Here is a 26,129-nt window from a genome sequence, read left to right as displayed (position 1 = left end):
CGCTCGCTGTCGAACCCATCGTCGTTTGGCTCATGTTACCTTTGTGTGTTCAACCGAACCAAAGATGCCTCCAGCCATGTCCAAATGCTGCTCTACAGACCTGCCTTCCTGTCCTTCCAAAAAACTTCCCTGCAAGAGAAATGTCTTTGTTTCTGTGTGTTTTTTTTTTTTGTACAATTTCTAATGTTGTTTTAGGATTTTAGCTACCTAAGTTCAATGAATTTTCATTGTAGCTGTCTTTGAGACCTTGCACGGTGTCAATGACCGTAATACTAGGTTGCACTTTTTTTTTTTGGTTCTGTTTTCATCGTTGTTGTTATTATTATTATTATTATATTTTTTGTAAAGAAGGAAAACCCCATAGCGTGCCTCTTAGATTTATGGGTTTCTTAATGTTTTTTTCCTAAGACCAGCAGTTATACTTTATACAAAAGATGAGTTAATTCTTATTTTTAAATGCCATTTAAAGAAGAAAAAAAAATGCCTCTTTTCTTTACTCTGGACCCAGTAGCTGCACTGGCATACAATCGCACTGATAGATATGGGGGAAAAAAAGTATAACTAATAATAATGATGATGATGATGATAAAAAAAAAATGTAAGAACTACAATAAATTTGTTTGAAAAGTTTTTTGTAAAAAAAATATAAGAAATGTAAAAAAAAGTAAACACAATGACTGTTTTTGTATATCGAGTTAATTCTTTTAAAAAAAAAAAATATATTTTGGACCTAGTTTCTAAATTATTTTAGTGGTTTTCAATGTTCTGGAACTTTAAGAAGATGGGTTTTGAACGCGCCCTTCGATGACTGACAGCTTGCAGTGTTGTCATTGCCGGCATCGGGATTGCCTGGTGTAGCCCCATATGTCAGCACTTTTTGTTTGTTCTTCAGTTTTGACTCTTCTTTTCAGAACTTTAAATTGTTAAAGTAACGACCTGGCGAAAAAAAAAGGAAAAAAAAAAAAAACAGAAAAACAACACCCCTGTAGAACTAGATCCTTTACCCCACTGAATTGCTGTTAGTGTGATGAGACTTGAAATGGGCATTTATTATGAATATGGTAGTATGGCTCCAAAAAAAAGACAAAAATGACAAAATCTACACAAAAAAAATAATGTGTTGGGTGGGGGGGTGGGTCGGGTTGGCAAACAGATGGGTTATATGTGGGTATGTGAGCTATGGCTGTGGCAATGATAATGTAGTTTTAAAACATTATTGTTATTACCTTTTAAATCATTTATCCAATAAAAATAAATTCTGAAAGAAGCATCGGGTGTCTTTTTATGCTTCACAGACCTTTTTTTTTTTGTTTTTTTTTTTTGATAAACCAAGACAATTTTCATCAATGTTACATGTTGGAGAAGACTTTTAATATAGACCATAAAAACATATATACAAAAATGACACCAAGACAGACAGGTTTCCCGTTCAGTCAAGTTACATTGAAATGAGAGTGATCCCATAATTCATTAGAATGCTCAAACTGGCATTTCTTACACGACTGCAACAGCCACAAAATGATTCAGCAAATCTTAGTTTCTGGGCTTGACATGCAAACAACTGACTAGGCTTGAAGAAACAGAGCAGTTTCTGGGACTGAACAAGAGATGCAGCCTTCATGTAGCTGCTAACAGAACTTATTTTTCCTTCATTTGACTACATATTGGAATTGTTTGTGTGTGTGGTTATTCACCCATTTCTAGATAATTGTGTTTAGCTTATTACTGAGATTGTTAAAAAAAAAAAAAAATGAAGGGAAAAGAACCGTTTTAACTTCCCCCAATAAGAAACATCTAAAGAGTATCTCAGTTGAACAAATAAAAACAGAAAAATAATATTTAAAATGGTCATTCTACAAAGAATGTTCAAATTGCTATATTAGAACGCTGTCCATTCCCTTCAATCATATCATCAGTAGAGGGTGTGTGTACTTGATCAAATAGCAAATGGAATCAAACGGACACTTTAAGCCAACAGAAAATATTTTGCGGATGTGACCACAGCTAATAGCTTAAGCTAAAACTAGTTCTATTTACAGACAAAAGAAAGAGACTGCCATGGGCTGGAAACACTCTTAGACATACAGTACCACTACATTTACACTTTCCACAACAGATCTACAATATTAACAAAATGTCATATTGTGACAGTCTCGAGCAAGGACATGCAGCGTTTATAACCACACATCAGCTATTCGGCAAACGAGTAAAAGGAACTGGGTTGGCCCCCTGTTGAGTGTAACTAAAGAAGGCAACTTGAGAAGAAAGGTTACACGTGTTCTGAGTTCAGTGAGTGTTCATTTTGCCAAACACTAAAGCTAAAAAAACAAGGCAAGGTTAATGTTGCTCGAGTCCTGCTCCTATGGTGTTAAAACAGTCTTTCAATCTAACGATCCAGCTTTGGACCAAACAAACAGAAGAACAAAAGTTGTATATTTCTATGTACTACACTTTTGTCTAGGGATGCTGGACAAGTTCCAGTTGAGGTTTTGTCCATGTAAGACTGCTGATAAAAACACTAGTCCAACTTTTTGTTGCGTAGACATGCTATATCCAGTAAATAGCGGCACATGGGAGCGGTGTGCTGCGAGAGGATGGTCAGAGCCTTGCCGTGCACTAACGTCAGGGCAGTCTGGTGCCCCGTCGCCCACACTCGGTACCATGGTCCATAGAAGGGGTCCGAGACAGCAGGACACAGCATGTTATTCAGATTCACTTCTGTCAACTGGTGAGAAGCAAAATACAAGATTCAAGAGTTAGCATAGGGCCACAATAACTAAAGCAAAACATGCATATGCATAAAATGCCCTGTTTAGTAAATCTGGCCCTGTAAGTGTTTTCGACGATGGACGGGTCATCATGGGCACCATCATCAGTCTGTGGCTATGCAGACTTCACCCCACAAGACCTGCCAATCTGAAGATGCTCTGACCCAGTCCATCACTATTTGTGACCCTGGAGCACAAAAGCAGTCTTAAGTCTCTGGGGTAATATTTTTAGCAAAAAATTATCGATTTTTCTTTTATGCCAAAAATCATTAGGATGTTAACCTAAAGATCATGTTCCATGAAGATATTTAGTAAATTTCCTACCATTAATATATCAAAATTTAATTTCTGATTAGTAATATGCATTGTTAAGAATTCATCTGGACAACTTTAAAGGCGATTTTCTCAATATTTAGATTTTTTTTTGCACCCTCAGATTCCAGATTTTCAAATAGTTGCATCTTGGCCAAATATTGCTCTATCATAACAAACCATACATCAATGGAAAGCTTATTTATTCATCTTTCAGATGATGTATAAATCTCAATTTCGAAAAACTGACACTTAAGACTGGTTTTTTATGTTTTTATGTTTTTAATGCTAAAAATCACCTAACGAGTCAGTCTGACTTTTTTCTCAGACTTTCATCATATAAACTCACAGTTGTGAGAAATAAAGTCAGAATTGCAAGATACAGTATATACTTTGTTTTTTCACAATTGCAAGTTCAAGGTTTAGTTCTTGGAATTCTTACTTTTTTTCTTGCAATTGTTTATATCTCGCAATTCAGAATTTTTTTCCTCGAAATTCTGCGTTTTTTTTCTCACAATTAGAAAATTCTGACTAATTGTGGGATATAAACTCACAATTGTGAGTTATAAAGTCCAATTCTGAGGACAAAAAGACTATTTTCTTGCAATTGCAAGTTTATACAGTATATCTCACAAATCTGGCTTTTTTTCTCTCTCGCAATTATGAGTTTAAATCACCCTATTCTGACTTTTTTCTCACAATTACGAGTTTACATCTTGCTATTCTGACCCCTCCCCCCCCCTCCCCTAAAAAAAAAAACAATTGCGAGAATAAAAAGTCTGAATGATGAGAAAAAGTTGCAATAACCTTTTTTTAAATTTATTTTTCAGTGGCAGAAATGGGCTTCCATATATAAACTTAACTTCAATAAAAGCTGTAGAAAAATGCCATTGAATTTGCGCTGCGTAATGTACTGCTTACTGTACCACTTAAAAACACAATGCTATGAGGTCATGTGACAAAGCAGTGAAATGTTGTAGAACAATGTCTACCGTTTCACTTAAACACAGTGGGAAGCATGCAGTGTATACTACACAGTAAGTAGCATGCTAGCATTCCATTTCTAACACAGTCACAAGATTCCAACTCTTTCTATTTCTTCCATATTTGCATGGCTGAAATACAAAGTAGAATACTAGTATGTTATTCTGATTTCCACAATAGTGTTTGATTGTCGTACCATTCCAAGGCCCTGGAGGAACACAAAGTGGTAGAGGAAGAGGATGCCCGAGGACAGCAGTGCCCACCACATGTCTCCGAGCGGCTCTGGCTTATACACACCTGACAAACGAAACACATGACACAGTCTTTAAGATGCATGTGGAGTTTCTTTTAAAGGAATATGCTGGGTTCAGCAGAGGTAAAGCTGCATCTGTCACCACACAGAATTTCAACTCGCCCTTCAAACAAACAAACTAAACTGTTATTGCAGGAAAGCACTTACAATGGGGGCGAGACAATGCACCTGAATAAACAATAGTGTTTCAAAAATATCACCACAAGACTTGAGCATTATAGGGTGAGATAAGATTAAAAGGTTAAAAATCAGGGAATTATATATTATTCCCATAAATTACATGTGCATCTTAAACGTATACGTTATTAATCATAACCTGTTGAAGAATAAGGAGAATCATTCAATCTGATCATGATATCCTTTCAAATAAAATATAGGCCTGTATCTTCCGGACTGATTCTTCTATGCAACTAAATATTTAATGTAATATTTTATTAATAATACCCTTTTATATTTAAGAATGAATGATTTACATATTTACCAAAAATAAAATTTTCGGGATTTTACTATAAAAATGCTATTACAACTAAATTTGCAAATGTTTCTATTTATTTTTCTTAATAATATATTAAATGATGAATCATTATTTTGCATATGCAAAACTATATATAAAATGATCCAATTTAGCAGTGAATGCACACTACAAGGGGACTTCTACAGTAATACAATTCCATAGTAATACAACTGCACTGTAACATTAAAATAAATATTAAATAATATTAATGTTAATAATTTTACTTCGCATGACGGAAGTCAAATTACAACACTTCTATTCATTTCTTTACTTGCAAGCATTAAACCCTTTAAATTTAAGACCTTTAAATTTGTCTGTGTCGAGCATAATGAATACCTGTATTATTATTGTGGATAATCTGCTTTATTCCATTACATAAATCATTTCAGCCCAGTTTTGGTCAGTTCTTGGCTAGAATTAGCTAAAAAGTTTGACTAGACATTATACAGATGATTAATTGTCTAGTTACACTGCAAAAAAAAAAAAAAAAAAAAAAAAAAAAAAAGCTTTTATTCAGTATTTTTGTCTTGTTTTTTTCCATTATAAATATCTAAACATTCTTGAATCTAGAAAATAATAAATAATAATAATCTGCCAGTGGGGTGAAAAAAATGATCTTGTTTTTCCTTTTTGAGTCAAAATTATTTTTTCTTACCCCACTGGCAAATATTTTTCTTGTTTTAAGCAAAAACTAACAAAATTTGGATACATTTTTCAGAAAACAAGGCTTAATATTTGAAGTCATTTTGCTTCCTAAGTAAATATATATCTAGATTCAAGAATGTTTAGATATTTGTCCAGGGAAACAAGGCAAAAATGCTAAATATGAAAATCAATATTTATATAATTTTTTTTTTTTTTTTTTTTGCAGTGATACACAAACCTTGCCCCCTGTTGAAACATATTTTGTTTCTCCCTGTACTCTACTTAAGGGCACATTCTTATAATTACTCAAAAAAAAAATAAAAAAAAATAAATAAACATTAGAAACGCTAACAATTGTTCTTATCAAGTTTATTTAGGCCAATGAGGAGCTGTAGTAATCCCTTCTGAACATTAGATGACACTATGGGTTTACTCTTTTCTCTCTGAGCGTCATCGTGTTCTGACATATACTTGACTCAGGGCATGTGAAGTGTCATAACTGGCATTTCACAACTGAGCTCTATAAATAACAGCACTGATTTCAACAGTGAAACGTGTCAGCGTGGAAGCTGAAATGATTTTGTGCACGTGGACGGTGGCAGATACGATGATGTGCGGCAAAAGCTCCAGCACTATGACTGTTTGCCCAAACTTCAGAAACTCACCTCCTTTTCTGAAGAGGTAGACTGGCACAAGATACAGCATGGAGTGCTGAATATAATAGATCTCCTTCTCAAACGGAAGCTGTGATGGGAGACAAAAAAAAAAAAAAAAGAGTATGTTTAGAAACAAAACATACATGTTCCAGCCTTATTTGGTGTCAGCATTATGAACAGAGCGCTTAGCTCAATTATAAATACTAGAGATGGGAACATACTCACCAGTCGAGTGTTGACTACTGGGAAGAGAAGAGCTAGAAGGGCTCCGTTCAGCATATGGACCTGAAGCTTCGAAACGAAAAATAAAAAGCTCACAGCAACAATATTTCTAAAACAAAAGTACAGGATCTAAATATCAACTGAACAAGGGAAAACACTGACATTGTCTTTTAAACTGACAAAGCAATGTCATTGAACTGAGATATCATTCAGAACATGAAGCTATAATAGGTCAAAGGTAACTGTAAAAAATACTTCTATCAAAAACAAACCTATTCATCATATGCTGCCTTAAAGCAACAATATATGCATCCTGCACAGAGAAGGAATCCCTTAAAATATACATTTAAGTTGATGGTATGAAATGAAAAATGGTGATGTATACACACTAATATTTACTTAAATATACATGTCTAATTCATGCAGTACTGAATAATATGTGTCAGTGGAAATAAACAATATAAACTTATACACTATTCTCACTATTAACTAGTTGCTTATTTGCATGCCTATTAATAACACATTGGCTTTATATTAGTACTATAAAGCACAAATTCTGCTTGGCTATATTCTACATACCTAACAATTACTTTACTATTATTAAGCAGTAAATTGGTAGCTTATTGAGGCAAAAGTCATAGTTAATGGTTTGTTAATAGTGAATATTGGACCTTTAAATAAAGTGTGACCATATAGAAAGATAAATGGTTTTACCGATAGACCTATTAATCTGAAAGACTTCAGTTTCATTCACAGCCATAACTAGAAGAATTACAAAGTGCTGTAAATGGTAAAACTAAATGCACTACGAACTAAGTGTGTTTATCAATACAATAATGAATTTACATAATATGATAAACAAACAGGGCCAGAGTGGGGCTCATTTTCAGTCCAAGAGTTTAATACCCTCTTTTTTTTTTAACAAGAATATACATATAAATAACAAACGATATAGTAAACTTATTAAGCAAACATTCTGCAATCAAACTTTTGAATAGGCACAGCGGAAAAATACATCAGTCCTCTTGCATTATCGACACACTATTTTCCTGTTCATCACTGTAAAACTGCTTTGACACAAGCTGTTTCGTATAAAGTGCTTAAAGGTGACTTGACTTGACTGTTTGGTCATGATAGCCAATGACTGCAGAGCAGGGTTAGAAATTAATGCTGGCTTTTGGCAAAAATGCCACCAAAATGAACAAAAATGTGGCACAAATTCAAGACAAATGGGCAAAAATTGCCCCTGCACAATTACACTAAAAAATTATGGCTGTCATGATTAAAATGCAATGTGAAAATGAATGAAAAGTATCAGTTCACTACTGACACATTAAGATCTGCAGGTTGCATCAGATTGCTTTTTATGCATTATTTATGTACCGCTGAGCATTATGATCAATCACAAACATTTCTGTTGAGCTTATGAATGCAATGGCCAATTAAAGGCGTTTAGATTAGTCAGCACTGAAAATGCTGGATATATGACTGCCTGCCAGATAATGACTCTCATCTTTCCCCAGCATGGTCAAGCTTTGGATTAGAAAAATTGGGTAGCGGCTTCAACGAGTTCTACAAATTCTACACATTAGTGGCCCACTGGGAACTCCCAGATTCTGTTAAACAGATACCATAAAGATACCAGATACCAGTTAAACTGCTGCTTGATGTTGCGATCTGGGCCAGTTTACTGTTTCTGCACAGCTAAAATAAGTGGAAGTGGCTGACACCTGAAGCCTTGCGCACTCATTTAAAAAATGCCCATGCTCGCTCTTGTTAAAAATAAAGTGGATAGAAGTGAACTGTGTCCATGCACATTGCATGAGGAGTGCTATTTGTATGACACTTGCTGCTGCCTATGTAGAGCATTCGATAACTGATCAGATTCAGTTACAGTTAGGATGCTGCTTTAAAAGGCAACTGTCTATGAAGATAAACGTTCATTCTGATTTTAGTCTCGGCTTCTAAATATGGCTAGATTCATACCTTTGGGTTGTTTGGTTTTGACACACTTAAGATGTATATTTTGCAACCAGGTGATTGCGGGGCCAAATAAAATGCACTGTCTTCTGTCAGTGAATGTCCATGCTGCCTGTGTAATGTTGATGCACTGAGAAATAACTCTGGCTTATTTGTGAAACAATTTGACCATTTCATAATCTTCCCATTGTTTAGCTATTCATATATCTGTGAATGGCACTGCATTAGTGTTTTTACCAGCTTTTTTTCTAATCTTATTCGACAATGCCAACTGACATTTTTAATGGGACCTTTTTATATTTGTGACCCTGGACCACAAAACCAGTAATAAGGGTCAATTTTTCGAAATTGAGGTGTATACATCATCTGAAAGATGAATAAATAAGCTTTCCATTGATGTATGGTTTGTTAGGAGTACAATATTTGGCTGAGATATAACTATTTGAAAATCTGGAATCTGAGAGTGCAAAAAAATATATCTAAATATTGAGAAAATCATCTTTAAAGTTGTCCAAATGAAGTCTTTAGCAATGCATATTACTAATCAAAAATTAAGTTCTAATATATTTACAGTACGAAATTTACAAAATATATTCATGTAACATGATCTTTAATGAATATCCTAATAATTTTTGGCATAAAATAAAAATTAATAATTTTGACCCATTCAATGTATTTTTGTCTATTGCTACAAATATACCCCAGAGACTTAAGACTGCTTTTGTGCTCCAGGGTCACATTTAATTTTGTATTTGATATAAATTACCCCAAATTTCCAATCAATTTCCTCTAATTCCTGCAAATTCCAAAACTGGGAATATTTCAAAAATATTTCAAAAATTTAGCAAACTTACAATACTAACATGTATGACTGTCTTAATGTCTTTGCATTCAAACATTAAACCATTGAGCTTTCATTGTGGCGGACATTCAAAAGAAAAAAAAACGAAACAAGGATATAGAAGTTATACAAGATACGCACAGATATACAAAACATAAACAAAGCAGCAGCGCTTACCATTTTGAATATCAGTTATGTTGATAACTCTGTTGAGAGTTGAGAGTCACAATCTGTTCTGAAAAGCAGTCACTAAAGTCGCAAGCATCTCCAAAAAACAAAGTTTTGCAAGTAGTTTTTCACATTAAAATGTAGAAACAAGGAATCAAAGCTCATGTGATTCGTTTAGAAAGAAATCAATTTATAATGAGATGAATGTAAAATTCAGGTCATCTCTGGGGTTGTTTATAATTTATTGCCATCTGGTGACATTACCAATTCAGTATGTCTCACATTCAGGACATTAACAGCTCCTGTGAGGAATTCAGCCTCACCCTGTCACTAAGTCAAAACAGGGACATTAGCAACGCTCTGTTAAAATTACAAAGGATTTACAAAAGGGCTTATGTTTAGGATTTCATATTAGCGAGCATACATCATAGCAATTGTTCACTACTTATAACATGTGGTATAATGTTAATTATCAAATCATGTTCATTTATATATAACTTTATACAATACTGATCTAGCGCCAAGTTAGTCATGTCAACAGAAATGATTCCTGTATCTCAAGAATTGTTTCATTTTGATGTGATCAGGCATTTGTGGAAAACTAACAGATGCCGTTTGCTTTCAGATGAAACATGAATCCAGAATAAGGTTCATTACTTCCAGAGAAACTACACTTTATCTTATCGATAAGAAAATATGTACAGTAAATGCTATAGTAACATCCAACTCAGTCACATGCATTTTTAATCTTCTGCACTTTATCCTTTCATGATATCCATCTAGTAGTTGTTAGTTACTCTCGTCTATCATTTTGTTGATGAAATCCCTTTTATTACACTTGTGTCATCCTTGTGTTGATTATAGAGCAATAGGCTCTATGAGTTATTGATATGTCACAAATCCTTCAGATTGGTCAACTAACAACTACCTACTATATACTACACACACACACACACACACACACACACACACACACACACAGACACACACACACACACACACACATAGGCTCTGTGAGTTATTGATATGTCAAATATTGGTAATAAGTTTTGTATCTTGTAATGTAAGACTTGTAATGTTTTTTTTAAAGAAGTCTCTTCTGCTCATCAAGGCTGCATTTATTTGATCAAAAATACAGAGAAAAAAACAGTAATCTTGCAAAATGGTATTACAATATAAAATAATGGTTTATATTTTAATATCTATACTTTAAAATATAATTTATTTCTGTGATGCAAAACTGAATTTCCATCAGAAATTATTCCAGTATAAAGTGTCTCATGATCCTTCAGAAATCATTCTAATATGCTGGTTTATTATTAGAATTATTAACAGTTGTGCTTCCAAATTTATTTATTTTTTTTTTTGGAAACTGTGATACTTTTTTCAGGATTCCTTGATGATTCTTAAGTCGCTGGGGTATATTTGTAGCAATAGCCAAAAAAAAAAAAACAACATTGTAAGGGTCAAAATTATAGATTTTTCTTTTATGCCAAAAATCATTAGGATATTAAGTAAAGATCATGTTCCATGAAGATATTTTGTAAATTTACAACCGTAAAAATATCAAAACTTAATTTTTGTTTATTAATATGCATTGCTAAGAACTTCATTTGGACAACTTTAAAGGTGATTTTCTCAATATTTAGATTTTTTTTTTTTTTGCACCCTCAGATTCCAGATTTTCAAATAGTTGTATCTCAGCCAAATATTTTCCTATCATAACAAACCATATATCAATGGAAAGATTATTTAGTCAGCTTTCAGATTATGTATAAATTTATTTTTTTATTTTAAAAAATTAACACTTAAGACTGATTTTGAGGTCCAGGGTCACATATATACACACAATCCTGGTAACATCTGATTTTTACATGTATATAAGAAACTAATTGTTACTTAGTTAATTATTATGGAAAGTAATGTATTATGCTATTTTTGCGTCACTTTTTCCTCATATGGTATGGGCTTGCTTGTTTGTTTTTAATATAAAAACAATCAGTTTTTGGCAAATGTAAAAAGCCCTTTCACACCAAAAATGAACAGAATAAGCTGCAGGTCTCATTTTTGTGTCAACATTTAATCATTGCAGGTTTGCATCAAATTCTGAGTTTGCATTTCACTCTGTTTTTTTTTTTTTTCTTTTTGAAAAATACTGAATGTGTTTTTGTGCAGAAGAGATGACTAAATGCATAGACCCCTACAGTAACCCGCATATTTACACAGCGAACCCAACGCCTCTGCACTCACTTGGATATTTTCTTGTAAATCAAAAAGTAATGTGCTACTTTATTAGTTACTTGGAAAAAGTAATCTGATTATGTAACTTGTAATGCATTACCCCCAACACTGCTCATGAGTACCCTAAGCATTCACAGAAAAGGTGTTGAAAGGCTATTTTAGGAAGAGTCTGGTGATATGCATAGGTTTGCATTCCTCATATGCTGAAGAGGCCAAACACTATAGTATTTACTGTCACTAGACTTAAACTGAGCATGAAGACGTGAAGGTGACAAGAAATCTCACAGCTAGCTGCAGTGCAGCCTGTTACTGAGTACTTACCTAAAGATAACCATAGCAGTTTTACAAGGGGGGCATGCAAGCAGGAAGATCTGCAAAAGATAAAGTGATAATGCTCAATAACAATGACTTCTTTGAACAAAGCAGATATTACATCAAGCAGGGAAACTAGTAATGCAAACTACTAGACATGAGAGTGAGTAAATGATAACAGAAATTTTACTAAGTCAACAAGAGGACAGCAATTCCAAATAAATACTGAAATACGACTCTTAAAATAGAACAGAACAGCCATTGCTGCAAAGAGAAGGCCGCTAATTCAAGCCATTAGAACTGCTGTAAATGAGGGCTCTGTTCATTGTCACGTACTGTGTACCGTAGGTAATGGTGGTATATAAATGCAATCTTTTGAGCAAGCGCCAAGCCATGCATATCTTATCAGAACAAGTTCATCACATTTTCAGTGGCCGAGTGTTAATCAAACTGAAAAATGGAGACCTGGAGATAACATGACACCATTTTGGACCAGTTCAGTGTTGCACTGAGAACTACTCCCAAATCAACAAACTCATTATAAATCAACTAAATCATCAAACTGAACATTTGCAATTTTAATAATATTTTCGTTTCATATAAATATTGCAAACAACTTCAAATTACAGAGATATTTGTTCATGATAAAAAAAAGTCTGTGTTTTGATCACTAGTGAGAATGTTCTGTCAGCAGTGATAAAGGCAACTAAGAACAGGTTAATGAGATCACAGGTTGACATGATTTAGTATCTGTTGGGAGGGTAGCCAGGATTTCCCTCTTCGGACAGAAAGAGCAGTCTGGGAGCAGGACACAAGGAGGAAGGAAGCTGAATCCTGTCAGCAGATATCCTTATCCCAGATGAGTCAAACTAGAGGAGAATCTGACATTGCGTAAGAGGACGAGAACACATTCACACTCTTGTGTAATATGCTCACTCTAAGGCAGAGCGAACAATTAAGATAATACTGTAACAGCAATTTAAATCCAAACCACTCAGTGATGAATTCTGTGAATGAACTGGAATGCCTTGAATTTAAGTGCTTATTTAATTCAATGACAGTCTAAACTAGATTTGGACATTTTCTGAAGAATATGTGAGTGGTGTTTGCCCATGCAAAGTACACATGTTCGCACATAATCTAATAAACGCAAACATCATTGGTGTGCCATCTCATGTCTCGTAACTGATCATGGCATTGACATTCAACACAAATTTCAGGATATCTGGGCATCAAACCAGTTTTTTATTTTTTTTATTTATTTATTCGTTTTACTGAACAGCTGAATAAACTCTGCTGAGCCTTATATTGATCTCATCCTACAAACAACACATAGCAATTATCTTTATTACTGAGTCCTTGTATCTCCTGTACATCAATGTCTTCTTCTTAATGCTGCTCCATTTGGCATTTATTGAGGCTAAAGTAATTCCGCCTAATGTGTCCTGTCAAATAAGTTCGTTTTTCACAAGACAGAGGAGAAAATATTGCAACAATAAGGTTTGCAGGAAAGATGTACTTACATTAAAAGCATGCTATTTAGTTCTTGCTGTTTCGTTACATTCTGTATGCACTGAAGGTTGTTACTTTCCACACATCTCCCGGTGTATAACTATTATTATTGGTTTTGCACTCAAATTGTGTGAGAGTTCCATTAAGGCTGTTTACAATTCCCAACTATTCCGGCTTTAATATTTACCAAATGATAAGCCTGTGACCTTGTTCAAATACTGTAAGAGTTGCACAAATAAGTTTATTGACATAAGTGGAACCATAGAGTTACTACACTTGAGAACACATGCAGAGTTTGCATATTTGAAGCCTGGTAGAGTGGCATCATAGCATGCCATAAAAGATGGGCAATCTCGGGCTGGACTCCGCAAATGAAGCAAGGATTTATCTAGTTGCTTATTATGGGAAAGGCTCACCTTCTCAGAAACCTGTCATGTTACAATAAAAAAAGCTTACGCCTGAGTAGGGCAATATATCAAATATTTACACCTGATTTAGAAAGTGATATAAAATTAAGCAACACTGACGATTTCATGCTGCTTCTTATTTAACCATTAACTTTCCTAAAGCCTGCTAGATTCAATATCTGTGCTTCTCTTCACCTTTATTTGTATAGCGCTTTATACAATTCAGATTGTTTCAAAGCAGTGTTTACAGTAAACGGGTAAGCAATAGAAGCAATGATGCAAACTTTATCAAATATGTGACAAATCAAAATTCTGCTGTCAAGCAGCTCTAAAATGACAATAGGTTGAAACATGAAGATTATTTAACTAGTAACAAACTGCTGGCTTATTAATGGCCATGAACTGCATGTTATCAAGTATGATAACATCAAGACAGAGAGATGTTCCAAAGGTTTGCAAGATGCAATTTTCTGATATGTATTATTATATATAATAATATCATGTTGTATTCTTTTTATTACAGTGTTTTATTAATGATTAAAAGTATTTTAACAAAAATATTTTTTAATAAAAATACTTTCTTTAAAAATGTGTAAAAACTATTTTTTATTTTAAAATAATTTATTTTATTTTAAAATATCAAATATTTTTTTACATTGCTCAAAATTATTTGCATGAGTGCCATTATTCATGATAAAATGTTTAAGTAACATTTTAGCATAGAAAATATTTCAGTAATAACTTGGTTGCAAATACCACAACTATTCACAAATGTTGTCATATAAAAATATATGTAGGTAAATGTCGTTTATTACTAGTTTATTAATAGTATTACTGTATATTGGTGCATTTAACAGTAACTAACAATTCTGTAACTAGGTTTTCTGTAACTGTGTTTAAACAGCATTTATTCATCTAGGTCAAGGCTTCCTAAACTTATTTTTGTCAGTGGAAACCCTTAGAAGCAAAATATTTTCTTGAAGTACTCCCTGTAATTAAGTTAATCCCAGGCATATACCGAGATTTGAACTGCGATATTACTTTTAATTCTTATGAAAAGTCTTGATACTGCCGTGATGAGACATCCAAACACAAAGTACAAAGGCTCTTCTGTTAATGGAAAGGATATTCATACTTCAGTCTTCACAAATGCACTCAGATATTTAGCAGAATATTGGTTACCAAAATGTAGGCATTGGCTTTCATAGTATTCATATAACCATCAACAACTTAGTTACCAACATTCTTCAAAATATCTTTTGTGTTCAACTCATATGGGTTTGGATCAAGTTGAGGGATATGTAAAACGAACTTTCATTTTTGGGTGAACTGTCCCTTTAATGCATTTGCCTGAAGTAAGCTTTAATGAAAATGTGTGTTTTCAAAATTTTACCATGTAATAACCGCTTTCAAAAATCAATAAGGCACTAAAGGCCTCACTACATTAGTGAACAATGTCACTCAGCTGCACACTGTGCTTAAGCATGGCTTTAACTGTGACTACATTCATCATACAACACTGCCTCTCGTTCCTTCTTACTGAAATAATACACTTTACTTTGATTTTTGAAATCTAAAATCTTTATGGTGAAATCAAAGTTAATGTTCATGTTATTTGTACCCAAACAACCTCTAATTATTTTTGCCAAAAATAAAATATGATTTTCTTGTGCAAATGCCCCGAGGAGATAGACCAGCAGTGATTAATATGGACAAATATACTAAGAAAATTTACCATCTGAAGTGTTGTCAATTACAAGCCTATATTTATAGTCTCCCAGTCCCTGCACAATACAATATTTTTGACTGCAGCCCTTTCTGGCCTTCGTGTATAATTTTTAAATATTCATCATGATGGCTGTACCTGATGCACACAGCATTCAAAAAATTTGTATTTTTATTTGCATTTGTAACTGTTAAATCCATTAACAAGAAATTGATTTTTATCTTCTCCCTTTGTACTACACTCACTGTACCCTTCAACTTCAATCATAAAAATAATAATAAAAAAAAAATGTACAGCAATTGAAATAAATCATTGGGAATAACAACTGGCTTTTAAATTAGTCTCTTTTAATTTTATGGCTCATATCAGTTCTGATGTTTGGTTGCTGACTCTTAATTATTTAATTAACATCTTTTTTGAAGACCTTAATTTCCAAAGCTCCCAACATTATGCTTTAAATATATTGAAAGTGATACTCCACCCTAAAATGAAAATTCATTTTACTCACCCTCCATCCCAGATTCCCGTTAGAAGTGATGCACAAGCACAAAAGACCTTCACAGCGCGTTTACACAACGCTTCATAATGTGCAGATGTTCATAATGTGAGTAAACAATTACAGAATTTTCATTTTTGGGTGAAGCATACCTTTAAAGACCAGTATATTTCTTTATTTAAATTCTGGGATATAATATGACCTAGACATGTTTTGGAAGATTCACCTGAATGAGTTTTCATGTCAACACTATATGACTGAATGTGAAACAGATTACTCTTAAGTCACCTGGTACATCTAAACTGTACATCAGTTTAAACAGCTGCAAAAGGGACACAACAAATTTCACACTTTTCCTTCTCAGAAACTTATCTATTTTTTTAAATGCGGTGACAGCTCTCATTTCCTTCCTATGTTCGAGAGCCAGCTAACTGCAGAGAGGAACCACAAATGATAACAAGTTCAGATTTGCGCCTAGATATGTGCTGTGCAATGTAGGAACATGTTTCTTAAATTAGCAGGGCATGCACTGACATTCCGTGCAATGTTTTGGTTCAAAAACTAGTTTGCCCAAAGCAATTTACTACTCACTAAATTCAGATGCTGCTCAGTGAAGTAGTAATCTGAAGTTGAATGCTTTGTTAAAGGGATTTTGAAACTACACGGCCTTTCAGTTATCAGCCCTTAATTGGTCAGAATCACATCTGCACAATATTGTTTAGGATTTTTTCAGAAACATACTTACTTGCACCATTGTGACTACATGACATGGATTGAGGAGGTAGATGACAGTCTTTGTGGCAAACTTAAACCCAACCTCAACTCCAAAAGTCATGCACAGAGCCACAAGCAACAGGTTCTTGCCCCAGGTGTCTTCTTTACTCCTCCTGCCATCTTTCCCCACATCTCGGACCTCTTTAGGGACATTGATCTTTTTAAAAGCCACCACCACTTCCAGGATAGAAAAGAACACAATGATCAGAGTCTCAAATATTCTCTGTCGGGGAGAGAGGAAGGCTGCGCACTCGGGGCCTCCGTTGCCCTCAAACATAGGGTCCACCCCTCCATACATCCAGTCCAGCAGACTGTAGATATTATACCGAGACATGTTCCTCTGCTCGTATTGGAAAAGGTACGAACAAGACGGAATAAAAGACAGGACACCGACCTCCTGGCGAAACATTAACGTCAAATCTGTCTTGGGTGAACGAATGATGAAATGATCGAGGAGGTGGACAGCCTCAGCTGTTTAATCAGAGCCACATCCTTTATGTAAAAGACACCTGTGGGAGAGATCTAGAGCCTATATGATACAATGTATTTTACACAGATGGTCAAGTTGTAGCTATTCAAGGAGGAAGACGCATTTCCAAATGTAACGTCTTGAGTGGAAACCGATTCTTCAGCTAAGACAAGCGTCCAGAATATTCCTTGCCAGAGCTGATCATTGCATGAAAGCTTCAAAGCGACCCTTGATAAGCGCCGAGAGGCCTTAGATTTACTAAAAACACGACTACGACCGATACGTGAGAGATGTAGCTGGCTGTTGCAATGTATCATCCGAAAAACGCGATAAAAGCAGACGCAGAGGGTGCGATGTGTCTGGGTCCATGTGGCGTATTAAAGACCTCCTCACCATAGAAACGCCGCCCTGTTCACGCGAGGACCCCAAATCCATCCACCCACCCCGCAACACGCCTGCGCGTTTAGTTTCTCGCGAAAACCATCAGCAGCATATTGTTATGCCCGTTCATTTCCCGGAAAAGGACTAGAGCGCGCGGCCCCGCCTTCTTTGCGCAAGTATGTACTTGTTAACTCCCTCACTGCTGGTGTCGCTGTGCATGGGATGGTTACATTTTCGTAAATGATACCTCACAAATAAAAAAAGTGGAGGGTAAACTACCTGACAAGAGAGTAATAAAAATAAATAAACTATTTAGTCCAGAAAAAAATCTCACTGCACCGTCTAAAAAAGAGATTTAGACGAGTAAAACTTTACTTATAATAGGCTAATAAATTAGCCTATATCAATGACAGCTGAAGGAGCCTAACGAAAAACAGACACGTTTTCTTTCCACTTGATGGAATAATTAGTATCCTTCTTGCATGAATAGTTCATCCAGAAATATTAACATATATTATAAGAAATAATTATTTTATTATGTTATAATCTCATATTACTAGACCTCAGTTCGCCTTCAAAACCATTTGTCATTGTTTACTTCTCTCCTGCCTCTCAGATGTAGGTGTCACAGGTGTTGCTCTTTCTTGGTTTACCACCTGTCTCTCTGATAGATAGTCTACATCTCAATGCATACTTTTAAACTGCCTACTGTCTCTCTAAAGCAAGGTGTTCCTCAAGGATCTGTTCTTGGACCGTTACAATTTTTACCTATACACAACCCCTAGATCAGTTTATACATCAACCTGTTTCAGCTACCACTGTTATGCAGATAACATTCAAATCTGCACTGCCTGTAAACCTGTCATCTTTCACTCAGCCTCATGTTTTCAGAAACCCCGATCACTTACTTTCATTTGTAAAGCACAACATATATTTTACAACTAAAATGAAAATGAACATCAAATTCAAATTTACTAGAATGGAACTAGAACTGGAACTAGGCTGGAATTCAAAAGACATTTTTGATTCAATTCTGAAATATGTGCAACTCTTAAATTAAAACAATAAATGAAAATAAAATAATGAAAAAAGACTCAAAGAGAAACACCTACATGTTAACATTCTGGCTAAAAACATCTTAAACTAGCCTAAACTAGATTGGTGGTCCTAGAAGATGCTCCCTCAGCCTTGTCATGTCAGACTTGTTATAGAAGGGATTTGTCCAAACTGTGACATCCTTTCTAAACTAGCTAAAACCTGTTTAAACAGCTATAGGACCTTGCTTAAGATTGAGATGATTTCATCTTATTCACTTCTTATTCTTCGTCACAACTGATGATAAGCTTTGGTATTTAACATATTGAATCATGAATTAAAACACGCAGCACACATTGGTCCTTAAGTAGTCTATTTGCATAAACGCTGACTTTTATTAAAGAAGACCATTCCTTTTACGTTAGACGTGTTTGGGGCGTTTTACAAAGTTCAATCCTAATATTTCATTCATGATACATTGATTCAAAAGCGACCCCTTGTGGTAAATGTAGTAACGACAAGTCAGTCCAATATTTTGTCTAATGTTTTTTTTTTTTTTTTTCATTGTAATTTTATTTTTGATAAAATGGGGTTTTCAAGGACTGATATTCTTATATTACTAGACCAACTGTGTTCTGTATTCTTATATTACTAGAGCTCAGTTCGGCTTTGAAACCATTTGTCATTATTTACTTCTCTCCCGCCTCTCATATGCAGATGTCACAGGTGTTGCTCTTTCTTGGTTTTCCACTTGTCTCTCTGATAGAGAGTTCTACATCTTAGTGCATATTTTTCAGTTGCCTAACTGTCTCTCTGAAGCAAGGTGTTCCTCAAGGATCTGTTCTCAGGCCGTTAATATTTTTATCTGTATACTACCCCTTTGATGCTGTTTCAACTGTTATGCAGATAACATTCAATTTTGCACTCCCTGTAAATCTGCCCTATCCACTCAAACTGATTCAGTTTCTGCTTGCATAAATGGAATAAAAATAATAAAATAAATAATAAAATCTTTTTAATGAAGGCAGCATAGATATATTCTTCGCTGCCTATGATTTTCCACAATCTTGTGCATTCCCACAATTCCGTCACAGTTGAGCTAAAAATAAAAAAGGCATTTTTAAGTTGGGGTTGGTGGTCAGTTTGTGTGTAAATGTTCGTTTTTGACCATATTTTTTTCCCCTCAAATTGTTCAATTTTTTTTCACTTTAAGCAGTAATTTCTACCAACAAATTAGTATTGAAGTAATTAAATATTCATTTAGTTATCACCAAAGCTCTAACTAATTTATTGTAGATCTTTAATGTGTTCGTAATAAATATCAAACCACAATTTAACATATTTATTTATTTATTTACTTACTTACTTACTTAAATTTGGTGCAATTTTAACATGAAAGGTGTAGCTATATTTTCAAAGCTCTTTGCAACAAAAATCCCAAACTGATCACGCTGCTATTCAATCTTTCAAAACTTGTATGCTTTCATTAAAGTTATGTATATTTCAGTCCACATAATCCTTAGTTTACAAACAAAAAAAATCTTTGCAATATGTAGGCTAATGAGAACAGTTCAGTACTTTTAACAATCCATTAATTAAACAGCAAACAAGCAAGCGAGTACATTGTAAACTGTGGGAGTTCAGTTTCTTCAACAGTAAATATGACCAGCATTGAATTTACTGGCATTGGCTCCTCTTGGGTGGGGAGAATACTGTGTTATTGTATTTTCTTTTTTCTTCTTCTTGTAGATTCACTGAAACCACAAATCTGCCCCTACTTTTGAGCTGGGAAAGTCTGGGGGGAGAGAGTAGCCCACTGCACTGCTGAACCTTCTTGATTTTGTTGGTTTTAGCCTATACTGTCAATGACTGCCACTGATGCATATCTGCTAAAGAAAAGACATATATGCTAAATCTAAAAAGTCTAAAAAGTACTTTCTTTCTTGGCTTCTTTTTTCTTCCCAGAATAGTGGGAGGAAAACGGTATGTGAGAAGAACAGTATGTCAGAATTAACAAATATACCCGGATGACTTACTAATTACTTCTTTTTAGATTTAGATTGACTCTCTTTACTTTATTACCACATGAGGTCACAATAGAAGATAATGAGCACATGAAGAATGTAGTATGTCTGAATTACATTACATACATTCATACAGAACATATTTTTTAAAGTTGTGAAATTTAGTTTCATAATTTAAAAAAAGTATTTATTTTAAAATTCATTTATTAATGACTTAATTTAAAATGTAAAAATAAGTTCCTAATTAAAGAATGCATGTGCAATTTGACGTCTGCATAAATGGAGACACGTAAATAATATATATATATATATATATATATATATATATATATATATATATATATATATATATATATATATATATATATATATATATATATATTATTTACGTGTCTCCTTGGGGGGTCCTTGCTGCGATTACCTCATGTTCACTAGGGGACTAAAGGACTAAAGAATTATGGAATGACTTTTTTTTTTTTTTTAACAGAAAGCTGGTCATAAGATCACGGTAATGATGCAAACAGTATTACACTATAGAAATCCAATCTGTAAATCTGCTTTGAAACTATGTGTATTGTGAAATGTGTTATCTAAATAAATCTGACTTGAAATCTGTCCAGACAACATCAAAGACAATACGCAAATAAACAAAAAAAGGCCCCGCCTGCAAGTAAGGTTGACGGGTGGTGATGAATATTGCGTTGATTTCCTGTACGCCATATGCTCATAAACTTTGCTCTGACTTCCTGTATGCCACACTCCCTCTTTTAGATGGCAAGGAACTTTATGATTCACCAAAATGTTTATGCAAATAGAAGCGTTTTTGGGGACAGCTAAGGTTAGATTTTTGATGACATCAGTGCAGAACCCACATAAGGTCAAATAAGTACAGAATGATGAGATACAGAATGATGTAATGGTCTCACACAAGACATATACATTTGAGAGTAGATATTATAGTTTCTCATGCTTTTCTTTACCTTGGGTATGAGACAATATCGAAAGTGCTTTTCATCATCAAAAGCATTACATAACAAAACTGTTTTAAGTATGGGTTCTTTCTTTGTTCTGTTGTCTCAATTAACAGTTAGAAGAAAATAAAAATGAGTAAAAGAAACAATGAAATATAAATTAATTTCATACCAACATTTTTGTATATTTTTATTTTTATTTTTGTTATTTAATCTGATACAATTCTTGTCTTCTTTTGATAAAATTATCATATGAAAATAGTTTATTGTATTTAAAAAGAGAATGTCTTTCATTTCAATTAGTTTGCTTATTCATAATTGTGTACATTTATTATTTATTTATTTAATGATATACAATTCTAGTTTTCTTTTAATAAAATGATCATATGAAAATAGTTTATTATATTTATAAAGAGAATCTTTCATTTCAATTTGTTTTTTTATTCATAATTAGCCTATTTTTTATTTAATGTGATACAATTCTTGTCTTCTTTCGATAAAATGATCATATATGAAAATAGTTTATTGTATTTAAAATGAGAATGTCTTTCATTTCAGTTTGTTTGTTTATTCATAATTATTTTTTGTACATTTATTTTTTAGTTATTTAATGCTACAATTCTTGTCTTCTTTCAATAAAATGATCATATGAATATATATATATATATATATATATATATATATATATATATATATATATATATATATATATATATATATATATATATATATTTTTTTTTTTTTTTTAAAGAATGTTTTTAATTTCAATCATTTTGGTTATTCATAATTATTTTTGTACATTTATTTTTTTTATTTAATATGATACAGTTCTTGTCTTCTTTTGGTAAATTATCATATGAAAAAAGTTGATTGTGTTTAAAAAGGGAATGTCTTTCATTTTAATGAGTTTGTTTCTTCATCCAAATAGAAAAATAAACAAGTACATACATATAAAAACTAAATAAATACTCTTCACTCATTGACCTCCAGATGTAACAAATTAGAAAAAAAAGAGAGGGAATTCTTTTTAGAATAGCAATGTTTTGCTAAAACTCTGTGACACTTTTGTTGAACTCTTGCAAGAGGTTATCTTGCATGGACCCTGGGTCCTTTCATCTTAGATGTTTGCAAGAGTCCCTGTCCAAGGTATTGCCTGCGATGCTTATTGAAAGTGTTGCTATCAAAGGGGACTGTCCCTTGTAAGGTGACTAATACACACACAATTCCCAGCCAGGTGAAGGGAGAGACCCAGGGGAAATTTATCGAGGGCAGATAAACTCTGGCCACCCGCACACACGACACGCTCTCATAAGACGAACAGACAAGCACAAAGCTCTGCCATGTGCAGACACAACACGCTGTCAAGCTCTTCTGCAACCAAGGAAGTCGCTTTTTCCGTGTTCTTAGAATTCGGAGTAGACTACAGCAGAGGAAGGATGTGGAGCAATAGACAGTTTGCGTGAGACGTCAAGTGAGGAGTTCAGTGGAAATCGGTATGCTGGTGAAAAGGTAGGGTTCTGAGCCAACAAATGTCTTTGTTAGCACTTGAACAAGCAGTCAGAGCTCAGAGATGTGCCGCGCTGCAGGAACAAGACGTCGCAACACTGGATGGGCTCACTGAGATGAAGTAAGTCATTTCTAGATGGACTTAAAAGACCTGAAAATTAATTACTAAATACTAAGTAAATGCAATTTAAAATTCAAATTTAGGGGCTAGTCATCAAATTGCTGTTTTGCCTTTTTGAGAGCTCTGTTGATTACAGCTGCACAGACTACCTGCAATTGTAACTATATCTTTGTTAACTTCCTACACAACCATTTCTGAAAACAGACACGGTTCGTTTATGAACAAAGAAAAGAGTTTTCCTGAAGAATCATCATATAAGCAGTGTTTCCTCTGCAGAAACTCTCCATGTCACAAATATTGTGACAGACCCAAGAAGAATACTTTTTCTGTTCAGTTTGTATTAAGTAAGCATGGATGCTTTTGGGAAATAACCTAATATGCATGCATAATAAGGACATGGTATTCCCCCTAACAGACACCATCAGTTTCACTTTTTCTGAACAGCTCTTTCAAAAAGAGAAAAGAAAAGAAAACAGAGCAGCCACAGAAGAATATGTGAGACTTCAATAGCTGTCGAGGTGGATTATTATGAGCGGACCTGTTAATTATTTGCAAATACATTCGTTGCATGATTAAAGGATGTTTTGTGGACTACACAGCTACTGTTATCTACTGGAGAACTGAATATGTGCTGGATATGATCAAGGATCGCCCTGATGTCATTTGCTCACTCAGTACTCAGTGTAGAGTCTGTCTGATATCGAAATGCAGCTACATCTGATTACTGGGTCAGTAAAGATTTCACACGCTTCAATCAAAAGTTCTTCAAGAAAACTAGAAACTATGTTTTGTATTTATGAAGTTCTCTTTCTTTCTTTCTTTCTTTCTTTCTTTCTTTCTTTCTTTCTTTCTTTCTTTCTTTCTTTCTTTCTTTCTTTCTTTCTTTCTTTCTTTCTTTCTTTCTTTGTCTGTTTTAAACATATTTCAGCATGAATAAAGTGACCAGGACTGCTTTTGTAAAGTTATTATGCTTTATATTGCATGATGTAGTACACAGTTAATGTAACAAAATAAAATTTTGCCAAAACGAGTCTTATACAGTCATTTCTATAGACTCAAATGTTGATTCTAAATTAATTTAAACAGACATTTTTTTTTTAGAAAAGTTACATTTAATAACACATTTTCAGTTTCTGAAAGAAAAAAGTTAACTTAGTTAAATCAACCAAAGTAATATAAGTGAGAACACAAGAAAACTGTTCTAGATTGTTTTGTTAAAGTAATAATTGATGAAAGATATTGTTTAAAATTGACAAGCCAGATGATCTTATGGCAATTTTAGACTGCTTTGTTAATTGCAGTTGAAAAATAAATAATATTAACGACAGCAAGTGTTTCATTCCCTCATCGTGTGACTGATAAGGCCTCTCTGAAAAAAAAAAAGAACAAAAAAAAACACTGATCATGAAGGGTCAAATATGAAGTTTTATATACACAGAAAGCATATTAAATTCAAGTCTACTTTAATGTTCCAAGTAACTTAAATAATATGACAAAATATGGGTGAAATAGCTAATGTTCCGTTGTCAGTGTAACTGATATATTTGTGTAAAAATGAAACAACATACTCATTCTGACCTGCACTTATTAAAATATATACAAAAGAAGTGATCATACTAAATGTTATTGTATTTTAAATGATTAAAAACCCCTTGCTGAGGAATAAAACCTAGACAGTTGTAAAGATTGACAATGAATTAGTTTTTAGGGGCTGAACTGTGGTCCTGAAATAGAGACTTTTAATGTCTTCTAATGATTGATGAGTTTTTGCCATAGTCTGTGTCTTTTGCAAATCATGGTAAAAATGTGTGATGGTCATTATTTTTGAACAGGAAAAATAAAATGAAACAAGACATTCTCATTTTTTTTAAAGCTGTATTAAATCTTTAGTGCTTTGATGCTTGAAAACTCCTTTTGGTGTTTGACTTTGTGAATAAGTCTTTGAACCCAAAAAATATGGTTACATTATTATAGACATGGTGAATGTACGTTCTGTAAACCAGTTGTGACAGTACCATGATGTAAAATTAGGGAAATTGTGGATATGAATGTAGAACAAGGAAATTCCCACAACAGGTTCAAAATAGAACTGCAAGGGGTTCGAGAGATTGCGACATATATGTCAATAACAAACAAATAGATAAACAAATAAATAACACGTACAATCAAAACAAAATATAACTCTTAAATAACATTACTCTTAACTCTTAAATGCAAAGCTATTACATGCACTTTTGGTGAATTCATGTAGTGGGCCGTTTAAACTTGATTGTACTGTGCTCAATGGCTGTGCACTTTCAGAGTATAACAATGGTCTTTAATTAAATGGACACTATTTCTTTAAACGTTAAAATAAATTTGGCTGAAGCAATATGACCCTGGTGATTGTGGCTACACCTCAAAGAAGGACTCCCTCATCATGAAAGGAAGTAAGCCCTCTGATGTTCATATTTTCATTTCTAGATTATAAGGTTGCTCACTATATGTAAACCAATATTTCTGTGACCTTGAACCTTCATTAATTCTACTCATATTCATTCTATAAACTGACAATGAGTTATTATTTTACAATTGGTTACCAATGCATGAATTACTTTTTACATAACAGAAATTAATATGCAGTCAGGAATATCAGATACAGAGGAAAAGATAGAGAAAGCAGAAAGGAATCTCTGTACAATAAGCCAAGCTTTATCATTTATTTACCTTTATTATATCTGTTTTTTTTTTTTTTTTTTATTTTGTTGAATT

At 33.6% G+C, this 26,129-nt stretch overlaps 1 protein-coding gene across 1 annotated transcript; it reads right to left on the bottom strand.

The window, feature by feature from the left end:
• Positions 1 to 1,349: 1,349 nt before the first annotated feature.
• Positions 1,350 to 17,864, bottom strand: LOC109061409 (transmembrane protein 164-like). Its single transcript, XM_019078517.2, has 6 exons — positions 16,843 to 17,864; positions 11,966 to 12,015; positions 6,418 to 6,484; positions 6,202 to 6,280; positions 4,261 to 4,361; positions 1,350 to 2,725 (listed from the first exon to the last, which is right to left on the bottom strand). Exons 1-6 carry the CDS (start codon positions 17,278 to 17,280, stop codon positions 2,519 to 2,521), a joined length of 942 nt encoding a protein of 313 aa, XP_018934062.2. The 5' UTR covers positions 17,281 to 17,864; the 3' UTR covers positions 1,350 to 2,518.
• Between the last annotated feature and the right edge of the window lie 8,265 nt (positions 17,865 to 26,129).

Source organism: Cyprinus carpio, chromosome B21 (assembly GCF_018340385.1).
Source record: "Cyprinus carpio isolate SPL01 chromosome B21, ASM1834038v1, whole genome shotgun sequence".
NCBI classification, from domain to species: Eukaryota; Metazoa; Chordata; class Actinopteri; order Cypriniformes; family Cyprinidae; genus Cyprinus; species Cyprinus carpio.
This window is presented reverse-complemented; position numbering and strand designations above follow the sequence as displayed.